We start from the raw sequence: 20,796 nt of genomic DNA on the forward strand, positions 1-20,796 counted from the left end.
TGAGGCGGTTACTTTTACTGTTGTCGTGGATACGGCTGTGAAAAGGCAGGAGGCCACTGTACTAGATAGTTTTTTATGTGTTCATCTTTTATAGCTGCAATATGGTGACCGCAATTGCCTTTTTGTGACCCTCCGCAGTGGTGTGCAGTCGGTGGTATGCGAACACTGCTCGTATTCAGGAATATAAAAAGAGTTTTGTTGACAATTGTGCATTCTTAATGTATGTTTATGTTATATTTAAAGGTGTACTATGTAATATTTCTCGTGGAGGGTGCGCCACCTGCTTGTTTCCATGGAGATATTGCTTCGATTTGCTTGGTTCGTCCAACAGTATCGCATATATACATATAGATATACATCGCATTGTGTTTTTATTCGGCAAAAACACCTAGAGCTGGTCCGCCTCTCCACAGATCTGACTTGTGACCTCGTCCGATTGTTCCACCTGCTTGTCCACATAGAGACTGATTAGTTTAATGTCATACTGTGGAATATTCTCAGCAAAACAATGTCATTACACCACAGTACGCAGACACTGGTGGAGGTGGATTAAGTGTCTTGCCCAAGGACACAAAACCAGCATTCATTTGTGGGAGCTGGAATCGCACCGCCAACCTGTGAGTCAGTGGATCTCACTGCTCTACCAATGATGAGAGCGGGATTCGAACCAACAACCTTCAGATCAGTGGATAAACTGAGCTATTGTAGTTAGCAGCGAGGTTATATTCAGCAAAAACACCTTGAACAATGCATGCTGTGAGCTGGTGCGCCTCTCCACAGATCTGACTAGTAGCCTGGTCTTTGTAACCTTGTTCCACCTGCTTGTCCACATAGAGACTGATTAGTTTAATGTCATACTGTGGAATATTCTCAGCAAAACAATGGCATAAATCAGAGTACGCAGACACCGGTGGAGGTGGATTAAGTGTCTTGCCCAAGGACACAAAACCAGCATCCATTTGTGGGAGCTGGAATCACACCGCCAACCTGTGAGTCAGTGGATCTGATCACCTGACCAATAATGAGAGTTGGATTTGAACCAACAACCTTCAGATTCGTGGATAAACTGAGCTACTGTAGACAGCATTAAGGTTTTATTCCTCAAAAACACCTTGAAAAATGCTTACCGTGAGCTGGTCCGCCTCTCCACGGATCTAACCAGTTACTTGGCCTGATTATTCCGCCTCCTTTTCTCCGTAAAGATTCATAGTTTTAGTGCCCTACTGTAGAACATTCTAGGGAAAACAATATTATCTCCATGGAGACAATCAGGCGGCGTACTCTCTGCCAGAAAATGTTTCATCCTACACCTTTAAATTTAGTGTATTATTGAAAGTAAATAATAAAAATCAGTTTGTCTCCTCACTGTGGCGCGTGTTTGTTTGGCTTTTTGAACGTTGATGTATTGTTTTCTTTGTCGGGAAAAGGACACCGAACAATGAAGTAATTAAAAACATCGCAACGGAGATAAAACATTCAATTTAGCGTGAAACCAACGATAAATCTGTCAAAACAACTGCGTATTGTTGCTTTTTTAAGGAACAAAAGGACGGCAGTGTAGAGCGCTCCCTGGTGGAGAATATGTTACCGACCATTTGAAGCACAGATACTCAGGCCCATAGAGTACAGAACGACTCAGAGTATCGCCACAGTACTAAAACTTCAACAAAAACAGTTACAGGTATTATAAAGTACAGCATTTTCTGGAGTATAAGTCGCACCGGCCAAAAATACATAATAATGAAGAAAAAAAACATATATAAGTCGCACTGGACGATAAGTCGTATTTTTGGTGGGAAATTTATTTTACAAAATCTGAGACCAAGAACAGACATTTTATCTTTAAAGTCAAGTTATAATAATAATAACAAAATGTGGAACAACAGGCTGAATATCAGTACATCACGATAACGTAACACATTTATATTTATTCAGCGACATGAAGCACAGACAGAACTGAACACGTGTCTGGTTTGTTAACGTAAGATATTAACAGTTAATCAGATAAATAAAGCAGAAAAAACAAGCAACAAGTTTACTCTGGATCTCACTCCAAATCAATAAATCCATTGAATTCTTCATCCTCGGTGAACAACTCCACCCACTCCAGAAGTAAATGAAACGCCGCTTCTGCTTACATGTGTCTGTCATACTGGTGCACAAGCCTAGAGCGCCCTCGTGTGGTCGTCAGCGTGACAATAACAAAGATGTGAAATTATATATTTTAGTAATTTCACATAAGTCGCATCTGAATATAAGTCGCACCCCCGGACAAACTATGAAAAATGTGCGACTTATTGTCCAGAAAATACGGTGTTTTTTGTAGTACTTCGTCGTCTTAAACTACTTCTTCCATTTTAGAACCATTCAGAAAAGTTTCAGTTTGACTTGATATGTGATTTTGGTTCAAATGAGTAGCTGCTTTTATTAATATATTTACTTAAGCGTTGAATTCCTCTTCTTTTTGTCCCTTACAGGCTACGGTATCGGACTCCCCCAAGGCTCCCCGCTCACCCGCAACGTGTCCGAGTTCGTGAGTCGCTACAAGTCGGACGGCTTCATGGACATGCTCCACGACAAATGGTATAAGGTCGTGCCCTGTGGGAAGAGAGTGTTTGCCGTCACGGAGGTAAGAATAAAGAGAGAGAAAGAGAGAGAGAGAAGGAGAGAAAGAAACAGGGATCGGGAGAAAGAGAGAGAAAGGGGGAAGAAAAAGAAAGGAGGAGAAAGAAAGAAAGAAAGAAAGAAAGAAAGATGGGGTGCGAAAGAGACTAGTAGAGGCAGGGAGAACCAGAAAATGAGAGAAAGTGAAGGATAGAGAGAAAAGGTAAAAGTGAGAGAGAGAAAGAAGGAGAGAAAGAAACAGGGAGGGGGAGAAAGAGAGAGAAAAGGCTGGGGAGACGAAAGAAAGAGGGAGAAAGAATGAAAGATGAGGTGAGAAAGAGACAAATTGAGTCAGGGAGAACCAGAAAATGAGAGAAAGTGAAGGATAGAGAGAAAAGGTAAAAGTGAGAGAGAAAGAAAGAAGGAGAGAAAGAAACAGGGAGGGGGAGAAAGAGAGAGAAAAGGCTGGGGAGATGAAAGAAAGAGGGAGAAAGAATGAAAGATGGGGTGAGAAAGAGACAAATAGAGGCAGGGAGAACCAGAAAATGAGAGAAAGTGAAGGATAGAGAGGAAAAAGTGAGAGAGAAAGAGAAGGAGAAAAAGAAACAGGGAGGGGGAGAAAGAGAGAGGAAGGGGGAGAGAAGGAGAGAAGGTAAGGAGGGGGAGAAAGAGAGAGAAAAGGGGGAAGGGAAAAAAGGAAAGATGGGGTGAGATTGAGACAAAAAGAAAGAAACGGAGAACCAGAAAATAAGAGAAAGTGAAGGACAGAAAGAAAAAGTGAGAGAGAGAGAAAGAGAAGCAGAGAAAGAAAGTGAAGGGGAGAGGGAGAAAACTGTATATGTTTAACAGATCTTTATGGTGTCTGTAAAAAGGAGGGAGAAAAAAGAAATTAAGAGGGGAAAACAAAGAAAAGACAAAACGAAAGAAGGAGGAGAAAGAGAAAGAGGTGAAGAGAGAAGAATAATTTGATTTTATTCTTAACAGATCTTTATTGTGTCAAAGAGAAAGTGAGAAAGGGAGAGACAAAAAGAGAAAGAAATAAAGGTGGAGAGAAAAAAGGAGGAGGAGAAAGAGAAAAGGACAGAAATAGAAGAAGAGAAAGAAAGAAAAAGGAAAGAAATTGACCAGGAGAGGGAGGGATTTTTATATTTTTAACAGATCTCTATACTGTCTGTAAAAGAGAGAGGGAGAGAGAAAGAAAGGGGCAAAGGAAAGAAAGGAGTGAAAAAGTGAGGAGAGATTTTTTATATCATTGTCTGTAAAAAGAGAGGGAGAGACAGAAAGAAAGAAAAGGGAGGAGAAAGAAAGAGGGCCAGAGAGGAAAAAGAGAAGCACAGAAAAAGAGAGAACATAACGGACAGAACGAAAGAGAGGGAGAGAGATTTTTATTTTTACCAGATCCTTATTGTCTATCAAAAGAGAGAGAGACAGAGAAGGAGAAAGATAGAGAGAGGAAGAAAGCGACACAGAGGGAGAAAGAAAGGGATAGTAAAACGGCATTGGACATTCAAAGAGAACGACAGGGAAACAGCGGGAGATAGAAAGAAAAGAAAGGAAGAAATAACGAGAGAAGAGAAAGAGAAAAGTGGAGAGAGAATGCGAGAGATGGGCAGATAAAAGAGAGAAAGAGAGAGCGCGTGTTTACCTTTGTTGCTGTGTTGTTTGGACGTGCATTGTGTGCTAACCAGGGCCGTGGCATGTCCCTAAATGAGTGTCTACCTCAGGGACATTGGGCTGAATTGGCTGCCCCTCTGTCACCCCACACACACACACATACACACACACACACAAGTGACCACACACTCACACAGGTGACCACACACACACACACACACACACACAAGTCCTCCAGTATCATGCCACTCTGGGTCTATTTGCAGACTCTACGCAGAGATACAAACACTTAGATACAGAGTGGAGAAGACTCTTATTTGTGCCGGAGCAAAGTACTCACCGTTCTCTGGTCCTCGTCCTGTTTGCACCCCTTTAGAAAAGTTGAAGTCTCAAGATGGCACCATGTTTTTCTCCCTCTCTCTTATTTGTGCTATACAAGTCTGCACGCCGACCTCTTCAGAATCACACTCCAACTCCATTTTCCTCCATTTACCTCAAATACGGGTTGATCTCAAGTGTCTGGGCTCAGTAGTAACTGTACACTTTGAGACATTGGGTAGGTACTTTCTGTCATGAACGTTGATGACATGAGGGTTAGCGCTAAGATGCTATCCGCTAAGATGCTATCCGCCAATGTGATCCGGTTTTAGCTCAGTATCTTGATTTCTTTTAGGCAGAGTTTCATTTGCAAGGTAAATACAGTATCTCGCTAAATATAACTAAGAAATACAAATGTTAGACGGGGTATTATGCAGCAAATTATCTTTTTGACTGTTGTTCCCTCATCAAAAACATGCCTGCAGAGGTTTTAAATGTCATCCATGCATGTCTGAGTAATCTAGCGATCTCTCCTAGGCACTGTTCAAGCGCTCCTCTCGGTTCGCAGTACGACACTAGGTACACGGTTAGCAGTACGACACAAGGCAAATACAGTATCTCGCTAAATGTAACTAAGAAATACAAATGTTAGACGGGGTATTCTGCAGCAAATCATCTTTTTGGCCGTTGTTCCCTCATCAAAAACATGCCTGCAGAGGTTTTAAATGTCATCTACGCATGTCTGAGTAATCTAGCGATCTCTCCTAGGCACTGTTCAAACGCTCCTCTCGGTTCGCAGTGCGACGCTATCATGGAAGTAGTATAATCAAATCTGGAAAGTGGACCCAAGATGGCGTCATATTGTTTTCAATGCCCTGTGCTCATTGACGCGTGGGCCTAAAGTAATTTTCTGCTCCGCATTACTTCCTCAATGCGGGATAGTGTCAGAAATGTGTACTGCGTGATCAATTTTAATGCAAGACACACAAACATAGTGACCGTACATATACAATAGTGACAAGTGATGGGAAGACATACAAGACATAACATGGTTTGTGAACATAACAGCTATTTACAATTGTATTTGACAAGTCTGTGTGTGTGTTGTGTGCGTGTGCGTGTGTGTGTGTGTGTGTGCATGTGTGTTGTGTGAGTGTGTGTGTGTGAGACTTCCATGATTTGGGAGGGGTTAAGATGGAAACGAGGGTGCTAGTACAAGTAATTTGTAAGTGAGAAGGGAAGGTATAGAGAATATAGATGGAGAGAAAAATAAACAAATAATAAAATAAAATAAATAAATAAAATAATAATAAAATAAAATAATAATAAATACTGATGATGGTGATGAGTTCAGAGCAGGCATAGGCAAAATTTTACAAGACTAAGTTTTTGCCGCTTTGACGATTTAAAATGTAAATGTTCATGCTGAAAAAAAAGAGAGGAATCCCTACAAAAGCTGACCTTTGTGAAAGCTGTGGATGCCGTTAGCCGAGCACAGGTAGTTTGAAATCCCAAAAAATCCACTGTGCTTTATGGGAGAATTATTTCTGCGCCGGAGCCTCAGGGAGCTGCAGTACCTACGAGCGGCCACTAGTCTTATAATAGACGCACGGACCCTATGCACTTAGCATGAAGAGCAACAAAAAAACCAAATGTGCTAAGCGTTGTATAGCATTTTCAAAAGTATAAAAAGGTAACACGATGATCTAAATATGTAATGCCGTTAATAATACCCCTTCTTTAACTATCGTGTCTTAAGACTAAAAGAAACTACAGACACAAGGAGAACATGCAAACTCCATGAAGAAAGAACTGGTACTGGTGGAATTGAACCCCAAATCTTTCTGTTATGAGGCGAAAGGCTTAACCATTACCATGCACGGTAAAATCTGTTGACAAAAGGGCAATTTGGAGTGACCAGTTCTTGTACGTCTGTGGGGGACACTTGAGTTTACGTCGCCACATAAAACTAGCCTCCGTCCAGGGATTTGCATCGTTATGTGTGGTTTTGTTGCCAAATTCTATCCTCTTTATCTAGTCGGGCTTAGAGTTGACGCCATAACCTCTTTAGCTGAGAGAGAACGTACACGACATGCTAGCTCAGGGGTGTCTAACTCAAATTCAGAGTGGGCCAAAATTAAAAACTGAGACAAATTCACGGTCTGAACTCAATATTTACTGAAAAGCATTGTGGGATTTGTAGTATTAGTGGTGTATGTGTTATATACCAGCTCTAAAGCACATTTCATATGATCTCACGGGCCAAATATAACCACACCGCGGGCCAGATTTGGTCCCCGGGCCTGCGTTTGACAAGTGTGCCCTTAGATTGTTTTGATTTAGTATCAAGATTTAGCTTACAACCACCCTGCAGAGCGCCAAGAGAGCTAACCACTCTGCCACCACAACACTATAGTAAAAGCAATTACACGGCGGCGGCTCCTCCTGAGAAAATGACAACCCTAAGTTCAGCCTGCAGGACGGGTTGGAGGCACGGTGTAATAGCAGGATTGCCGTACTGCCCTCTGGATTGGGAGCAACGCGGGGTCACTCTTGTCACTGATGAATTTGTCGAGTCAGCGTGAGGCTAATTGCCATTTGCGGCGACGTCGGAATGAAACGGGGACGGTGGAAGCCATATTTTAGTACGGGGGGGTGGGGACAGGGGGCGAGGTTTTTCACCGCTGCCCCGAGAGGAGGAGAGCCTCACAGACAGACGCTGTGTCAGAGATGTGCAAATGGGAACAAACTCATCTTCAATTAAACATTATGTCCTGTCCCCGGCCTCATCTTCCTCCTCCTCCTCCTTTTCATCCTCCTCTTCTTCCTCCTCTTCTACTTCTGCTCTGATTTAAGCTCCACTCCCAGACCACTCATGCCTCTTACATTATTAGACTGTACATTTGCGACGCAGTGGAAAAAAAAACGCAGTATCTTCTTTAGTAAAGTAAAACAAAAATGCAGTAAAAAAAAAAAAAATAGCAGTGATATGTGAAAAGACTGGACTCGTCGACTGGTTACTGCTTCTCCCTTTTAGCAATGAGACTACAAAAAGATAGACAGATTGTACTGGTGCGTTTCAATAAAGGTGCACTGAGTAACTTTTCCTGTGGCGTGCCTGGAATGTTCCACAGTATAACATTAAAGGGCCACATTACGCTGTTTTCTGATGTGTTATAATGTTGTTTTCTCATCATAAACAGCCCTGGAGACACATGTTTAACACTAAAAAGCTGCAGATTTAGGCTGTGTTCTTCTCTCAAACTGGAAACACGCGGTTCCACCTTGTGATGTCATCATGTGGTAATACAGGAAGTGCTCCACAATTTATTTTTTTGTTTGTTTGTTTGCTTTATTAACTCTATGCACCTTCACTAGAATCATTTGGATTATTTCATCCTTACTAAACTAAAGGTAAAAGGAGAAAGAAGAGAGAGAAAGAAAGAAAATAGAGTGTAGGAGAAAGAAGAGAAAGAGAAGCAAGAGAAGGAAAGAGAAGAGAGTGTAGAATAAAGAAGAGAAAGAGAAGCAAGAGAAGGAAAGAGAAGAGAGTGTAGGAGAAAGAAGAGAAAGAGAAGCAAGAGAAGGAAAGAGAAGAGAGTGTAGGAGAAAGAAGAGAAAGAGAAGAGAGAGAAGGAAAGAGAAGAGAGTGTAGGAGAAAGAAGAGAAAGAGAAGCAAGAGAAGGAAAGAGAAGAGAGTGTAGGAGAAAGAAGAGAAAGAGAAGAGAGAGTGTGGGAGAAATAAGGGAGAAAGAGAAAAGAGAAAGAAAAAAGAGATAGTGTGGGAGAAATAAGAGAACGAAGAGAAGAGAGAGAAAGAAAGGGAAGAAAGAGTGTAGGAGAGAGAAGAGAGAAAGAAAGAGAAGCGATAGTGTGGGAGAAATAAGAGAATGAAGAGAAGAGAGAGAAAGAAAGCGAAGAGAAGAAAGAGTGTAGGAGAAAGAAGAGAGAAAGAAAGAGAAGAGAGTGTGGGAGAAAAGAGAAAGAAGAGTGAAAAAGAGCAGAGAAGAAAGTGTGGGAGAAAGAAAAGAAAGAGAAAAGAGAGAGAAAGACAGAGAAGAGATAGTGTGGAAGAAACAAGAGAACAAATAGAGAGAAAGAGAAGAGAGTTTAGGAGAAAGAGAAGAGAAAGAGAAGAGACAGTGTAGGAGAAAGAAGAGAGAAAGAAAGAAAAGAGATAGTTTAGTTTGTTTGTTTGTTTGTGCATCTTCACTAGACTCATTTGTATAATTTCAGCTCTACTAAACTAGAGATTAAACGCAGCTGTTCACTTGAAAACTACCACTTGATGACATCACAAGGTGGAACAGAGCATTCTGAGCTTTGGAGATGTTACAGATTAATAATAAAGTGTTACTCAAACATCTGTGAATGAAACAAAATACAACTCCAGGTCTGTTTTTGATGAGATAATGACATTATAACATGACTTAAAGTTCACAAGAGTCTGTTTTGTGTAATATGGGACATTTAAAGTATCAATGGTGCATTTCTTAAATAAAAAGTGTTTTTAAATCTATAAAAAACATGCGTTCTTTCTGTGAGTGACTAGCCTCTCTACAGACCTGACAAGTAACTCGGTCTGGAGGCGGCATCTGCTTGTCTCTGTGGGGATAGATAACCAGGGAAAGAGATCTCCATGGAGACGAGCCCTTCACCAGGAGTTACACAGTGCTCCTTTAAAATGATGGGGACGGCTTTTTGTTGTAGTGGAGCAAAGACTTGGGTTTAGTCACTGATAAAAATGATCAGGATCGACTTTTGTGAATGAATGAAATATTTACACATTTTAATCAAATGGAAAATCTGGCTTTAGCCCCGCCCCCATCTGAAAGTATGATGTCATCACATTATAGCATCTGAAATATACCCCTAGAAGAGAGAGAGGAAGAGAAGAGGGAGAAAAAGAAAGAAAAAGAAAGAAGAGAGAGAGAAGAGCGAGTGTGGGAGAAAGAAGAGAAATAGAGAGAGAAAGAGAAGAGAAGAGATAGTGTGGGAGAAAGAAGAGAGAGACAGAGAGAGAGAGAAAGAAGAGAAAGAGAGAGAAAGAGAAGAGCGAGTGTGGGAGAAGGAAGAGAGAGACAGAGAGAGAGAAGAGAGAGAGAAAGAGAAGAGCAAATGTGGGAGAAAGAAGAGAGAGACAGAGAGAGAGAGAGAAAGAAGAGAGAGAGAGAGAAGAGAAGAGCGAGTGTAGGAGAAAGAAGAGAAATAGAGCGAGAAAGAGAAGAGAAGAGATAGTGTGGGATAAAAAAGGGAGAGAGAAAGAAAGAGAAGAGAGTGCGAGAGAGAGAAGAGAAAGAGAGAAAGAGAAGAGAGAGAGTGGGAGACAGAAGAGAAATAGAGAGAGGAAGAGAAGGCAGAGTGTGGGAGAAAGAAGAGAGAAAGAGAAGAGAAAGAAAGAGCGAAGGAGAAGAGAAAAAGAAAGAAAAAGTATGGGAGAAAGAACAGAGAGAAAGAAGAGAAAGAGAGAGAGAGAGAGAAATAAGAGAGTGTGGGAGAAACAAGAGAAAGAACGAAAGAAGAGAGTATGAGAGAAAGAAGAGAAGGAAGGAGAAAAGAGGATGGGAGAAAGAAGAAAGAGAAGAGAGAAAAAGAAAGAAAAAAGAGTGTGGGAGAAAGATGAGAGAGAGAAAGAGAAGAGAAGAGAGAAAGAAGAGAAAGAGAAAGACAAGAGAAGAGAGAGTGTGTGAGAAAGAAGAGAAAAAGAGAGAGAATATGCATAACTATTTGTAAAGCCCTATTTCTCAATTAAACCAAACACTTGTCTAGATTACAGATGCGATATAAACAACAAAACAACTAACACAGACAAACTTTTTATATGTTTTTATAGATCAGAAAACAACTTAATTACACTTATATCGTTTTTTATGGGCTCAAAGTCTCTGAAAGCGCAGCCCCGTCATCATTATTATTCTCTCACTCCATATTCAATGGTAAAATAATCCTATAGCCACAGCTGCCCTGGAGTAAACCGACTGCCAATCTGTGCCATCGGCCTCTCTGACCACCACCAATCTCTCTCACACCGACACAAACTCGAAAACAGAACAATAGAACGAAGAATAGAACATTTTAACGCTGCAAGTTGGTCTCCACCTCTTTATTTATGGTCTGTGGGTTCACACTAAAGACCAGCAGCTGAATACAAACTGCAGATTGTCTTTCCTAACTGGTAATTATGTAAATACAATCTCATCCGTCTCCGCGTTTCCCAGTCTATCGGCCCCAGTCGCAACTAATCACTGTCACCCCTCCACACCACCTCCTCTTCCTCCTCATCTCTCCTCTCTCCTGTCGTTCTGTACTCTTCATCGTGTTATGTTGAGCCCACACGCTGACAATCAAAACCGCACAATGTAGTACTGATTAGCTGTATTTATAGAACGTGCACAGACATATACTTTTGTCCCATAATGACGTCAATCTAGAGGAATACCGGCTCGGATATCGGTTAATTGAACAGATCCCCGGTCGATCCATTGACTGATTGCGTCTGATATGTTCATGGATGAGCATCAGCCTGTCGTGCATCATTGAGTCCGATATTTGCGCCGTTGTGTTCACGTTTTGTACTGTAAAATGTATTTTAAAGAGCTCGTATTACGCTGTTTTTCTTACGTTTCCTCATCACAAACAGACCAGGAGTTGTGTTTTGTTTCATTCGCACATGTTTAACCCTGCAGATTTAGGCTGAGTTCTTCTCTCAAACTGAAAAAAACACTGTTCCACTTTGTGATGTCATCATGTGGTAATACAGGAAGTGCTCCACTGTGTTTTTAAACTCCACACACCTTCACTAGAATCATTTGAATAATTTCAACCCTGGAATTGCCAATCCCCGCTGAGCTAAAGGTAAAAAGTTGCTGTTAACTTGAAAACTACTTCATGACATCACAAGGTGGAACAGAGCATATTGAGCTTTGGAGATGTTGACAGTCTACCGTATTTTCTGGACTATACGACGCTCCGGAATATAAGTTGCACCAGCCAAAAAATGCATAATAATGAAGAAAAAAAAAACATATATAAGTCGCACTGGACTATAAGTCACATTTTTGGTGAAATGTACAAAATCCGAGACCAAGAACAGACATTTTATCTTTAAAGACAAGTTATAATAATAATAATAAAATGTGGAACAACAGGCTGAATATCAGTACATCACGATAACATAACACATTTATATTTATTCAGCGACATGAAGCACAGACAGAACTGAACACGTGTCTGGTTTGTTAACGTAAGATATTAACAGTTAATCAGATAAATAAAGCAGAAAAAACAAGCAACAAGTTTACTCTGGATCTCACTCCAAATCAATAAATCCACTGAATTCTTCATCCTCGGTGTCAATTCTGAACAACTCCACCAAATCCGGAGGTAGATGAAGTGCCTTGTGCAGTTGTCGATGTACAAATAACAAAGATGTGACATTATATATTTTAATAATTTCACATAAGTCGCATCTGAGTATAAGTCGCACCCCCGGACAAACTGAAAAAAAAGTGCTACTTAAAGTCCGGAAAATACGATGATAATAATAAAGTGTTACGCAAACATGTGCGAATGAAACAAAACACAACTCCAGGTCTGTCTTTTGGACAATTTTGCGTAATATAGGACCTTAGTACATGCAGATTTTGTTTGAGGAATAGAAATACTTTCACCTTCAGCTCAGGATTCTGTTGATATCAGATAGAAAGGTTAAAAATCAGATAGTAATCAATAATAAAACTACAACTATTATCACACTACTATCCAAACTACAAACTATAATAAGACAAGGCAACAGTAGCGCAGTTAAATCCCGCTCTCAACATAAAAAACATTATTGGTTGAACGGTCAGATCCGAATATTCACAGGTTGGCGGTGCGATTCCAGCTCCCACAGATGAATCTTGTTGTTGCGTCCTTGGGCAAGACACTTAACCCACTTTGCTCGCACAGAACCCAAAGACGTGACCCTTCAGGATACTGTGTTAATATCGTCCATTCAATTCTGGCTATCCTTCTGTTGTAGGGAGTATTATACTGCTGATGACGTACAAGATTGCAGGACGTAAACAGGCAGTATCTTGGCACTACAATGCAATTCCTCTTAAACATTACCTGAAAACATTATATAAACGCAAACGTAACACGACTTGATACGTTTAATCATGTTTTTTGACTATATTGTAGCTAGAAAATCGTAATTATCCGTAAAACGTAATCATTTTGACATGTCTTTCTGCCCCCAGACTCTGCAAATGGGCATCCAGCACTTCTCGGGCCTCTTCGTGCTCCTGTGTATGGGCGTGGGCGGAGCTTTGTTGACCTTGGCCGGAGAGCACACCTTTTATCACCTGATCCTCCCCCGTCTGCGCAGGGCCAACACGCTGCAGTACTGGCTACACACCAGCCAGGTGAGATACAAACAGGAACAAGAATACACCGGGGAGCGAGTATTAACGACCGCAATCTGTCCAAATGCATGCGCACACACACTCGCACTGGGGCATGCTGGGAGACAGAGGTGTGGAGATGAGGATGGAGGGTTTAGCTGTGGGTCGACTGCGCCCTCTACTGGGATAAATGCGCTACTACAAGTCCAGATGAGTCAATTTTAGAGGAATATTTGGAATGATGGTGTAATTATGTCCTTTTGAGAGAAGAGGAATGTAAAAAGGTCAATGCAAAGAAATTTCAGTGATTTAGTAATAACAAAACGCAAATCGAATCAAAGCCTCTTCCTGTAATTCTTCTTTTATAAAATAGTTTCCACAATTGGGTATTAAAAATGTAAGTTAATTTACTGATTTAAAATGTACTGTCTTCATTAAAAAGTAAAAGGGGATGTAATGAGGCAATGTATCAGTTCAACAATGGCTTTCAGCTTCCCGTTATAGGCGACATTTTGAGGACACATTTAAAAGATATAATATTCAGTTTGCAGTTGTTAATCACTATGGCAACTGAGCTCGTTTTTCATCACTCCGGAGCATGTGGAGTGTTTGAAGTAGTGTAGCTTTGACTGTGAACAAAGTTTTGTACAAAGTTTGCATGTTATTAAAAGACTCCAGACTACAACAGACTGTGGTATTATTACTGGTGGAATGCAGTTTTGTTACTTAAAAGTACAAAAAAAGCAAAAAATACTCAAGTAAAAGTAAAAGCATCATATGAAAAAGTCTACTTAAGAAAAAATATTAAAAGTACCGCTTTAAAAATGTAAAAGTTAATGTATTTTGCACAGATTTTGAGATCCCATAAAGCTTTAAATGTAGTGATTTTGATTAAGATTTGTGCTGACGTTTGTTCAACAGAAACAATTAAACTGATCATTTTTTCCTCGCTGTTTTTATTCGGATATTCTTGTTTGCTCAAATTATGAGTGTGATGAAAATAAACCCTCAGCCTTTTCAGCAGGTCTCAGAAAATAATAAAAAAATTGCTTCCATTTCCAGTTCCAAAATGTAGTAGAAAGTACAGATAAAGCTCTCAAATGTAGTGAAAAAAGTAAAAAGTATATAAAAAAGTAAATTGTAGATACCTAAAAATTTTACTTAAGTACTTGTATGATACTAATTTTACTTCCTGACGTTCCACTACTGATTATTTCCGCAACATTTTGGCCATGGTAATGTCGATAAACACATTTTACAAAACCCGTCTTTCTTATTCGAGTTTGTCTAGTGATAAAATAGTAATAGTTTTCTTTTAGGAGTCTGCAAGGACTTACTCTTCTTACCATGTGGTTTATGGCCTGGACAGTGTAGTTACCATCTGTCACTGGGTAAGTTGAGTTCAAACCTTTATAGACGACGTGCCCCAAAATGGGCTGAGGGCATCAATATTTCAGAGGAGAGAGCCAAAATGTCCAAACGTTGCTTATAACGTCAGCACTTTTGATGTACCATTAGTAACACTGTGTAAGGCCTTCTGCAGTGCACATTCATAAACACGTGCTGCGATTTACAATGTCCAGGCTACATACATTATTAACAAGTAAAGACATGTGCATATGTCAAAGTATTGTGCACAAAAATAGGTAATAGTGTGTAACTCGTATCGGTACACATATATTTCAGTTATTCTTATGTCCAACTAAGAATGGTGTCCACTAAGAGGTGTTCTGGGCATGTCCCACCTGGAGGAGGCCCCGGGGAAAACCCAGGACACGCTGGAGGGATTATGTCTCTCGGCTGGCCTGGGAACGCCTCAGGGTCACACCGGAGGAGCTGGAGGACGTGTCTGGGGTGAGGGAAGTCTGGGAGTACCTGCTTAGACTGCTGCTCCCGGGATAAGTGGAAGAAAATGGATGGATGGATTCTCATGTCCAACTACAGTCTAAATATAAGACAAAAAACAAAGCAGAAAGTAATGTCAATGATCCAAAGGTCGGTGGATGAATACTGTCGTTGTTTCCTTGGGTAAGACTCTGTGCGATCCCTCAGTCGTCCAGGTCTGATCCAAAGCAAAAGACTAAATTTAAATCTGTCAACTGGACACTGGACGTCGTCTTAACTCCTACAACGGTTTGTCCAGTCGTCTTTTGTTTGGGCTAAGGCTATTAACCCACTTCGCCCCCGGTGTCTGTGTACTCTGGTGTATGAATGTGCGTCTGAATGGGTGTGTGGTTCCTTGATGTAAACCGCTTTGAGTGTTTTGAAGGAAGAAAAGCGCTATATGAAAATGTGACAGTTTACTATTCACCCTCGTCCATGAATACAGTAGGTCTTGAACATATTCTATAGAGCAGGAGCCTATACAACTCTCTATCCAAACAAACGTTGAACCCTATCATCATTTTGTTTGGTATCGCCTTCACAAACTTTCCATATTAATAGTTTTCCTTCCTTTTTCTTTTCCCCTGACAACAACAACATATTTGAGGTTGAATAAAGCCACCACTTTTTGGAGCAAACAGCAAAAAACGGCAGTAAATTCCACCACAAAGATACAAGGTGCCGTGAACGCAGCCCAGTTCTTGGCTTTGATATTAGCTCGTTAATATCGTACAATGCATTGACTTTCTTTATTTGAAATCTCATTAGACCAAATCTGTTCCCAAGAAGTTCTCTCCAAAGTTTTTGTGAAAAGTGCATTGATATAAATATTTCATGTGACACTTTAATTAATCTGGCCGACGGACAGTGGACAATTAGAGATCCCGCAATGGAATGTCATCTTTTATTCCCGCAGTATAAGACGGGTCGCCTTTGGCAGTATTTGAGTGAATATTGGAAGTGGAAATCAAGGCGGCTGACATTTTTCTTTGCACATCTCTCTCAAAGGACGGTAGCTCTGATGCAGCGTGTAGGTCTCATCACAGGGAGGGCATCTGAGCAGCTCCCCTGTACACTAGTTTGTCCTGTCGTCAGAAGATAAACGCATTTTAATAAAACGCAGCATTCCTCCAAACTGCATTCTGACAGCCTGTAGCATCCTGTGATTATTTTACACTTCAACAATAGCTCAGTTGGTAGCGTGTCCACTGATCTGAAGGTTGGTGTATGACTTTATACATTATGGTAAATTCTCTGGAATTCAAAATATAATCTCAGTAGTTTTGACTAGTGTAGTTTATTATCGCTGTTTGTCTGTTCTTAGACTTGTGCGTTATCTGACTGGGATCAGGGCCGGTCCCAGCTTTCAGGGGCCCTAAGATGATTGTGTCTCTGGGGCCCCCTCCTGGTTCAGCTGTTGGTGATTCACATTTGACACATTCTGACTCTGCTCTCATCACTTTGACCAGTTGTATTTGTGTTTATCTGAACAACATCAGACTGAAAACATCCAGAATGTCACAACTACCACAGTCACAAGAACAGAACAAACATATAAGGAGGGCAAGATCTTTTAAATTCTAGACATTTTTTCTTCATTTCTGGTGGATTTTAATGTGTTCCTTTTGGCGACAGTGGCTTAAATTTACATTATGTCGGGTCCTTGCTCCGGTGTAAACACAGAGCTGCCCTCACCTCTGCCCGACTCAAAAACAAATGTAGCAGCAGCAGATATTTTACTACTATAGATATAAAACAAATGTGATTGTTTTAGAGGGATATTTAGGCTGATGTAAACACACAAGCCCTGTGTCCAATAAAGCTTGATATATCACATTATTTTCAATATAAATGTATGGGCTCTTGGGGCCCCTCTTGTGGCCTCGGGGCCCTAAGCAGCTGCTCAGTCTGATTATAGGTTGGACCGGTTCTGACTGGGATCAATATGTATTTCCAATATTAAGAAAATGTCTGAAGTACGTGTCTGTCCGTGAGATGTTGTCTGTGTAATCCCTCAGTCGTCCACGTATGATCCGCAACAATTCAATTTTTTCTTTTGCTATCCATGAGATGTTGTCGCTTTGCCTCGAATGTTCCACTGAATGAACTATAGTATTGCCACGGAGACAAGCAGATGGCAAACCCCCAAACCAAAAAGTGATGTAGTGCACTTTTCATCTTAATAAGTAATGCAAATTTAGCTTGAAACTAGAATAAATACATATATAGAAAAGCAGTTTGAAGTAGCTGATAAAAGCTGTTACCATGGACCATTTTAAGATATTTTCTTTATGCCATTAAGTGAATCATTTAAACACCTAAGCAGGTTTTGAACAATTATTAACTCAACACATTGGGACGGTTTCACTCACAAAGTCTAATTCTCCATCATTAGTTCAAAAGAGGTGACAAAGTTTGATAATTTCTTCTTTGCTTCCAGAAAATCCACCGGGCGCTGCACACCACATACGAGGACGTGGGGAAGGAGCTGACAGGCTTTGAGGAAAAGTGAGGACCATTTTTCAATTTGACATGTCTCTTTTGGGGCGTTTTGAGAATTTGTTTTGTTCGTTTTACCTGCAGAAATGCCTTGTAACTGTTCTTCAGTGCAGTAACTATTAGCAACACAATGTAACTGTCTGACATTGAAAAAAGACTCATAAACTCTCGTCTAGACCGTAATACTCCGAGCATGAAACCATTTTTCTGAGAGGAGCCATTAAAGGGGCATTTAGTTCCCAATACCAAATGAGTCAACTGTTCAGATTTATACTATACTAGAGAAATTTATCGAGCAAATATAATGGGGTATCATCATTGTAATAAAGACTAAATGATTTTGAGTTGAGATCAAATGTTTCTGATGTGACGAAGGCCGCCATCTTGTTTGAAAGTGTAAAAAAGCTCGCCGCTGTTTTCCAAAATAGGACGTGTTTATTGTCACACTTCCGGCTTCATCGACTCGTTCATTCACCCGTTCTGCATGATCCTGCTATTTTTATTTGACTATTGTGTCCGTAAATCAAGATATGAACATTAACAACAGACAAATCAGGTGTCTTCTTTCCCCGAGGTCACTCCCGCTAGTGTTAGCAACAGGTTTGATTGACAGCGTTGCTAAGTGCACGCTCCTTGCTAATCCAGCGGTGCGAACGGGAAGCGGCGTTACCTTCAACAGCCTTATAGCACGCTCAAGGATTTCATATGAGCACGAGGTAGAGAAAACAGGCTTTATTCTCCTCTTTACAACCTGTGCAAACTGTCACAAAAAGGAAATACACACACAAAATATATATATTTAAAGTGAAATTTTTATAATACATTACATGAAACTTAAATAACACAAAATAAAAGTACATAAACCTCGTGAACCGACATCCACGAGGGGTTAATTGCTCCTCTTATTCTAAATACATATTAATAAAGATGTCAAAGGTTGTTTATTATTTCTACATTTTAGTTCATTTCTTACCTGAGATCTTGAAAACGTGCGCGACTAATTAGGGTCGGGCGGAACTTTATTAAAAATAGTTTGTTCCGCAGGTCTCACCACTAGATGGCATGAACGTAAAATATAAAAAGGACAAACACTAAATTAAATACATAAATATGAGGGACTGTTACAAGCCTCACTCTGGATTGGCTCTTTGGTTGCTATGATACTCGCGGTCAGAGTTCCATATATACGGAATTCTGGAAAGGTTGTTATTACATTGTCCAGTCCAGTCGTGTGTAAACCCTGTAATATAGAACTTGCTTAAAAACACGTTGATTCTAGCCTTAGTTTGGCAGTGACCAGTGTAAATACTCCTGAATGTGTAAAAAAACATTAAAAATAAAAGGCACTTGTTCTGGATATATTTAAAAAAAAGTGCAGCCATATTTAAACTGTATCCACTAATCTTTTCATTATTTCTTCATCACACTAAATATGTCGTTCTTATCTTTCCTCCAGACCATCTTCTTGCATCTCGGAGAACTGCACCCTGCACAGGAAGCAGCACCAGGCCCCGCCCCCCTCGCCTCCGACATCACTTCCCGCCTCGCTCACTGGGATCGACACGGGCGCCTCCTCCTCCCCCTCTCTAGACCACAAGGAGAAACGCGTGCACTTCGACCTGGAAACACTTCACAGCTACCGCCTCCGCACCCACACCGCCTCTGTCCGCGGTCGCCCCGGGATGGTGGGCCGACCTGGGTTGGGAATGGGAATGGGTGGACTCGGCCTGGGAAGCTTAACCGGATTTGGATCTCCTAGTCACATTAGCCTCCATGCTAACGGGGGACCACCATCTGCACTGGCGTCCTCCGGTTTGGTCCTGTCTCCATTGGGAAGCAGGACAGGCCAGACCGGTCTTTGGGAAGGAGAGCTCCAGGAATTGCAAGGGAAAATTGAAACTTATCGAACGCAGTTACGAGAAGCTTTGGCCAGGAGAGCGGAAATCCAGAACAGCATCGAACGAGAGAGGAGCGGATTTGTACGACGGGATACAAGTTTGGAAAGACAGAGGATACAAACTATAAACACGGATAGGAGTAGCTCAGTCCAACCGAATATTCCTGAACGGGACAGGACGAGCCAACTCCAAACTTTGAACAATCAGCAGCAGGTGGCAAGGGCTAACCAATCAGGAGCGAGTTTGGAAGGACGCAGCGGCCAATTAAATAACAGTTTGGACAGAGGGCGATCTAATGAGGTGCGCTCTGTGAACACCTTAACGGGGGAGAGGACTGTGCAATCGCGTGCTTCCGCCAGTTTGGAGCGTAACCGTGGGAACCAACAGGGAACGGTCCAATCGCGAAACACTTCTAGCCTGGACAGACAGAAGGCTAACCTGACGCGAGCGCTCAACACCGTGGACAGGACGAACACAAACCCAGCCACTGTGAACCGGACCTGAGCAGAGGCAGGAGTGAGGAGAGCAGGGTGCGAGCTGTGGGAAGCAGAAAACGGGAAAAAAATCCAAAAATTAGCAATGTTATATGTACTGTGGGCTCATTTAACGATAAAAGCAATTGATATTAAGGTATTTTATGGGTCTGATCTGTGAGGTTCTGATATTATTTGGCTTTTCCACTTATAAAAAAAGTTCTACAATCACAACTGAACCTGGGTTGTCGGAGCCTTAACCTGCAATTAGAAATCAAATATGAATTGTTTTCATTTTCAGTATAAAGGACAGGCCATGTCACGTGAAAGCTCAGAACGTCCAGAATTCACTCACTGAGCTGCAGAGGCTGTACTAGCATCGATAAACGACTGGCTGCAGGTGCTGGGGTTTAGATAGTGAGGATTCAGATAAGAAAGACGCATTTTTAGGTTTAAACCAGCTGGATTTTTATTGAAACTGGCAACCCAAATGTGCTGGTCATTCTGCTTTCTGATTGGATAATTGTGGGGAATTTGTGCTAATAACTGGACACTTTTTATCACTTGATGTTGTTACTTCACAAAAATCTCGTCTTTTACCACTAGAGGGTGCTGCATCTCTGCTTCCCACAGCTCAATAGGCACAGACAGGTATGTTTTTTTCACTGAGGAAAACAAGGTTATGCATTTCTGTACTGACTGACGCTACCTTTGGCCTGAATGAAGAGAATAGTACTTTTTGAATTTCTACACAAAGCAATGTGAGCGTCATACAGGTCTGACACTGTATGTGGCTGGGATCCATGGATTTGTGTCAAACTGTGGTGTGCAGTGCCGTGTTCACATGGTGTCTACGAAGAACACATATTTTACTGAGAAAGAGCTTGTGGTACTGGAATATTTAAGCAAATACTTTTAAAAAGATTTATCCCTTATACAATTGTATCCACATATTATTAAAATGTATCATTATTATCATTCTCATGTTTTGAAATAAACATCTATTTACATATTTATGTCGACGTGTAAGATCTGTTCAAAAGGACGGAGTAGATCTGTGAATAGTGGCAGAGTGGTTAGCCCAGGTGACAGGTGAATCATTCGTTCATTTGCTCTAAC

At 41.0% G+C, this 20,796-nt stretch overlaps 1 protein-coding gene across 1 annotated transcript in view; it reads left to right on the top strand.

Moving 5' to 3' along the window:
* The window catches only part of LOC117391076 (glutamate receptor ionotropic, NMDA 3B-like), a 262,458-nt gene extending 242,665 nt beyond the window's left edge, over positions 1–19,793 (top strand). Inside the window, exons 9-12 of the mRNA XM_033988892.2 lie at positions 2,478–2,629; positions 12,780–12,944; positions 17,248–17,315; positions 18,763–19,793. Coding sequence (XP_033844783.1) covers positions 2,478–2,629; positions 12,780–12,944; positions 17,248–17,315; positions 18,763–19,708 — 1,331 coding nt within the window. The 3' untranslated portion in view covers positions 19,709–19,793. The remainder of the gene's footprint in view (positions 1–2,477; positions 2,630–12,779; positions 12,945–17,247; positions 17,316–18,762) is intronic.
* Positions 19,794–20,796: the final 1,003 nt, after the last annotated feature.

The sequence above is a fragment of the Periophthalmus magnuspinnatus genome, chromosome 22 (assembly GCF_009829125.3).
Source record: "Periophthalmus magnuspinnatus isolate fPerMag1 chromosome 22, fPerMag1.2.pri, whole genome shotgun sequence".
NCBI lineage: Eukaryota > Metazoa > Chordata > Actinopteri > Gobiiformes > Gobiidae > Periophthalmus > Periophthalmus magnuspinnatus.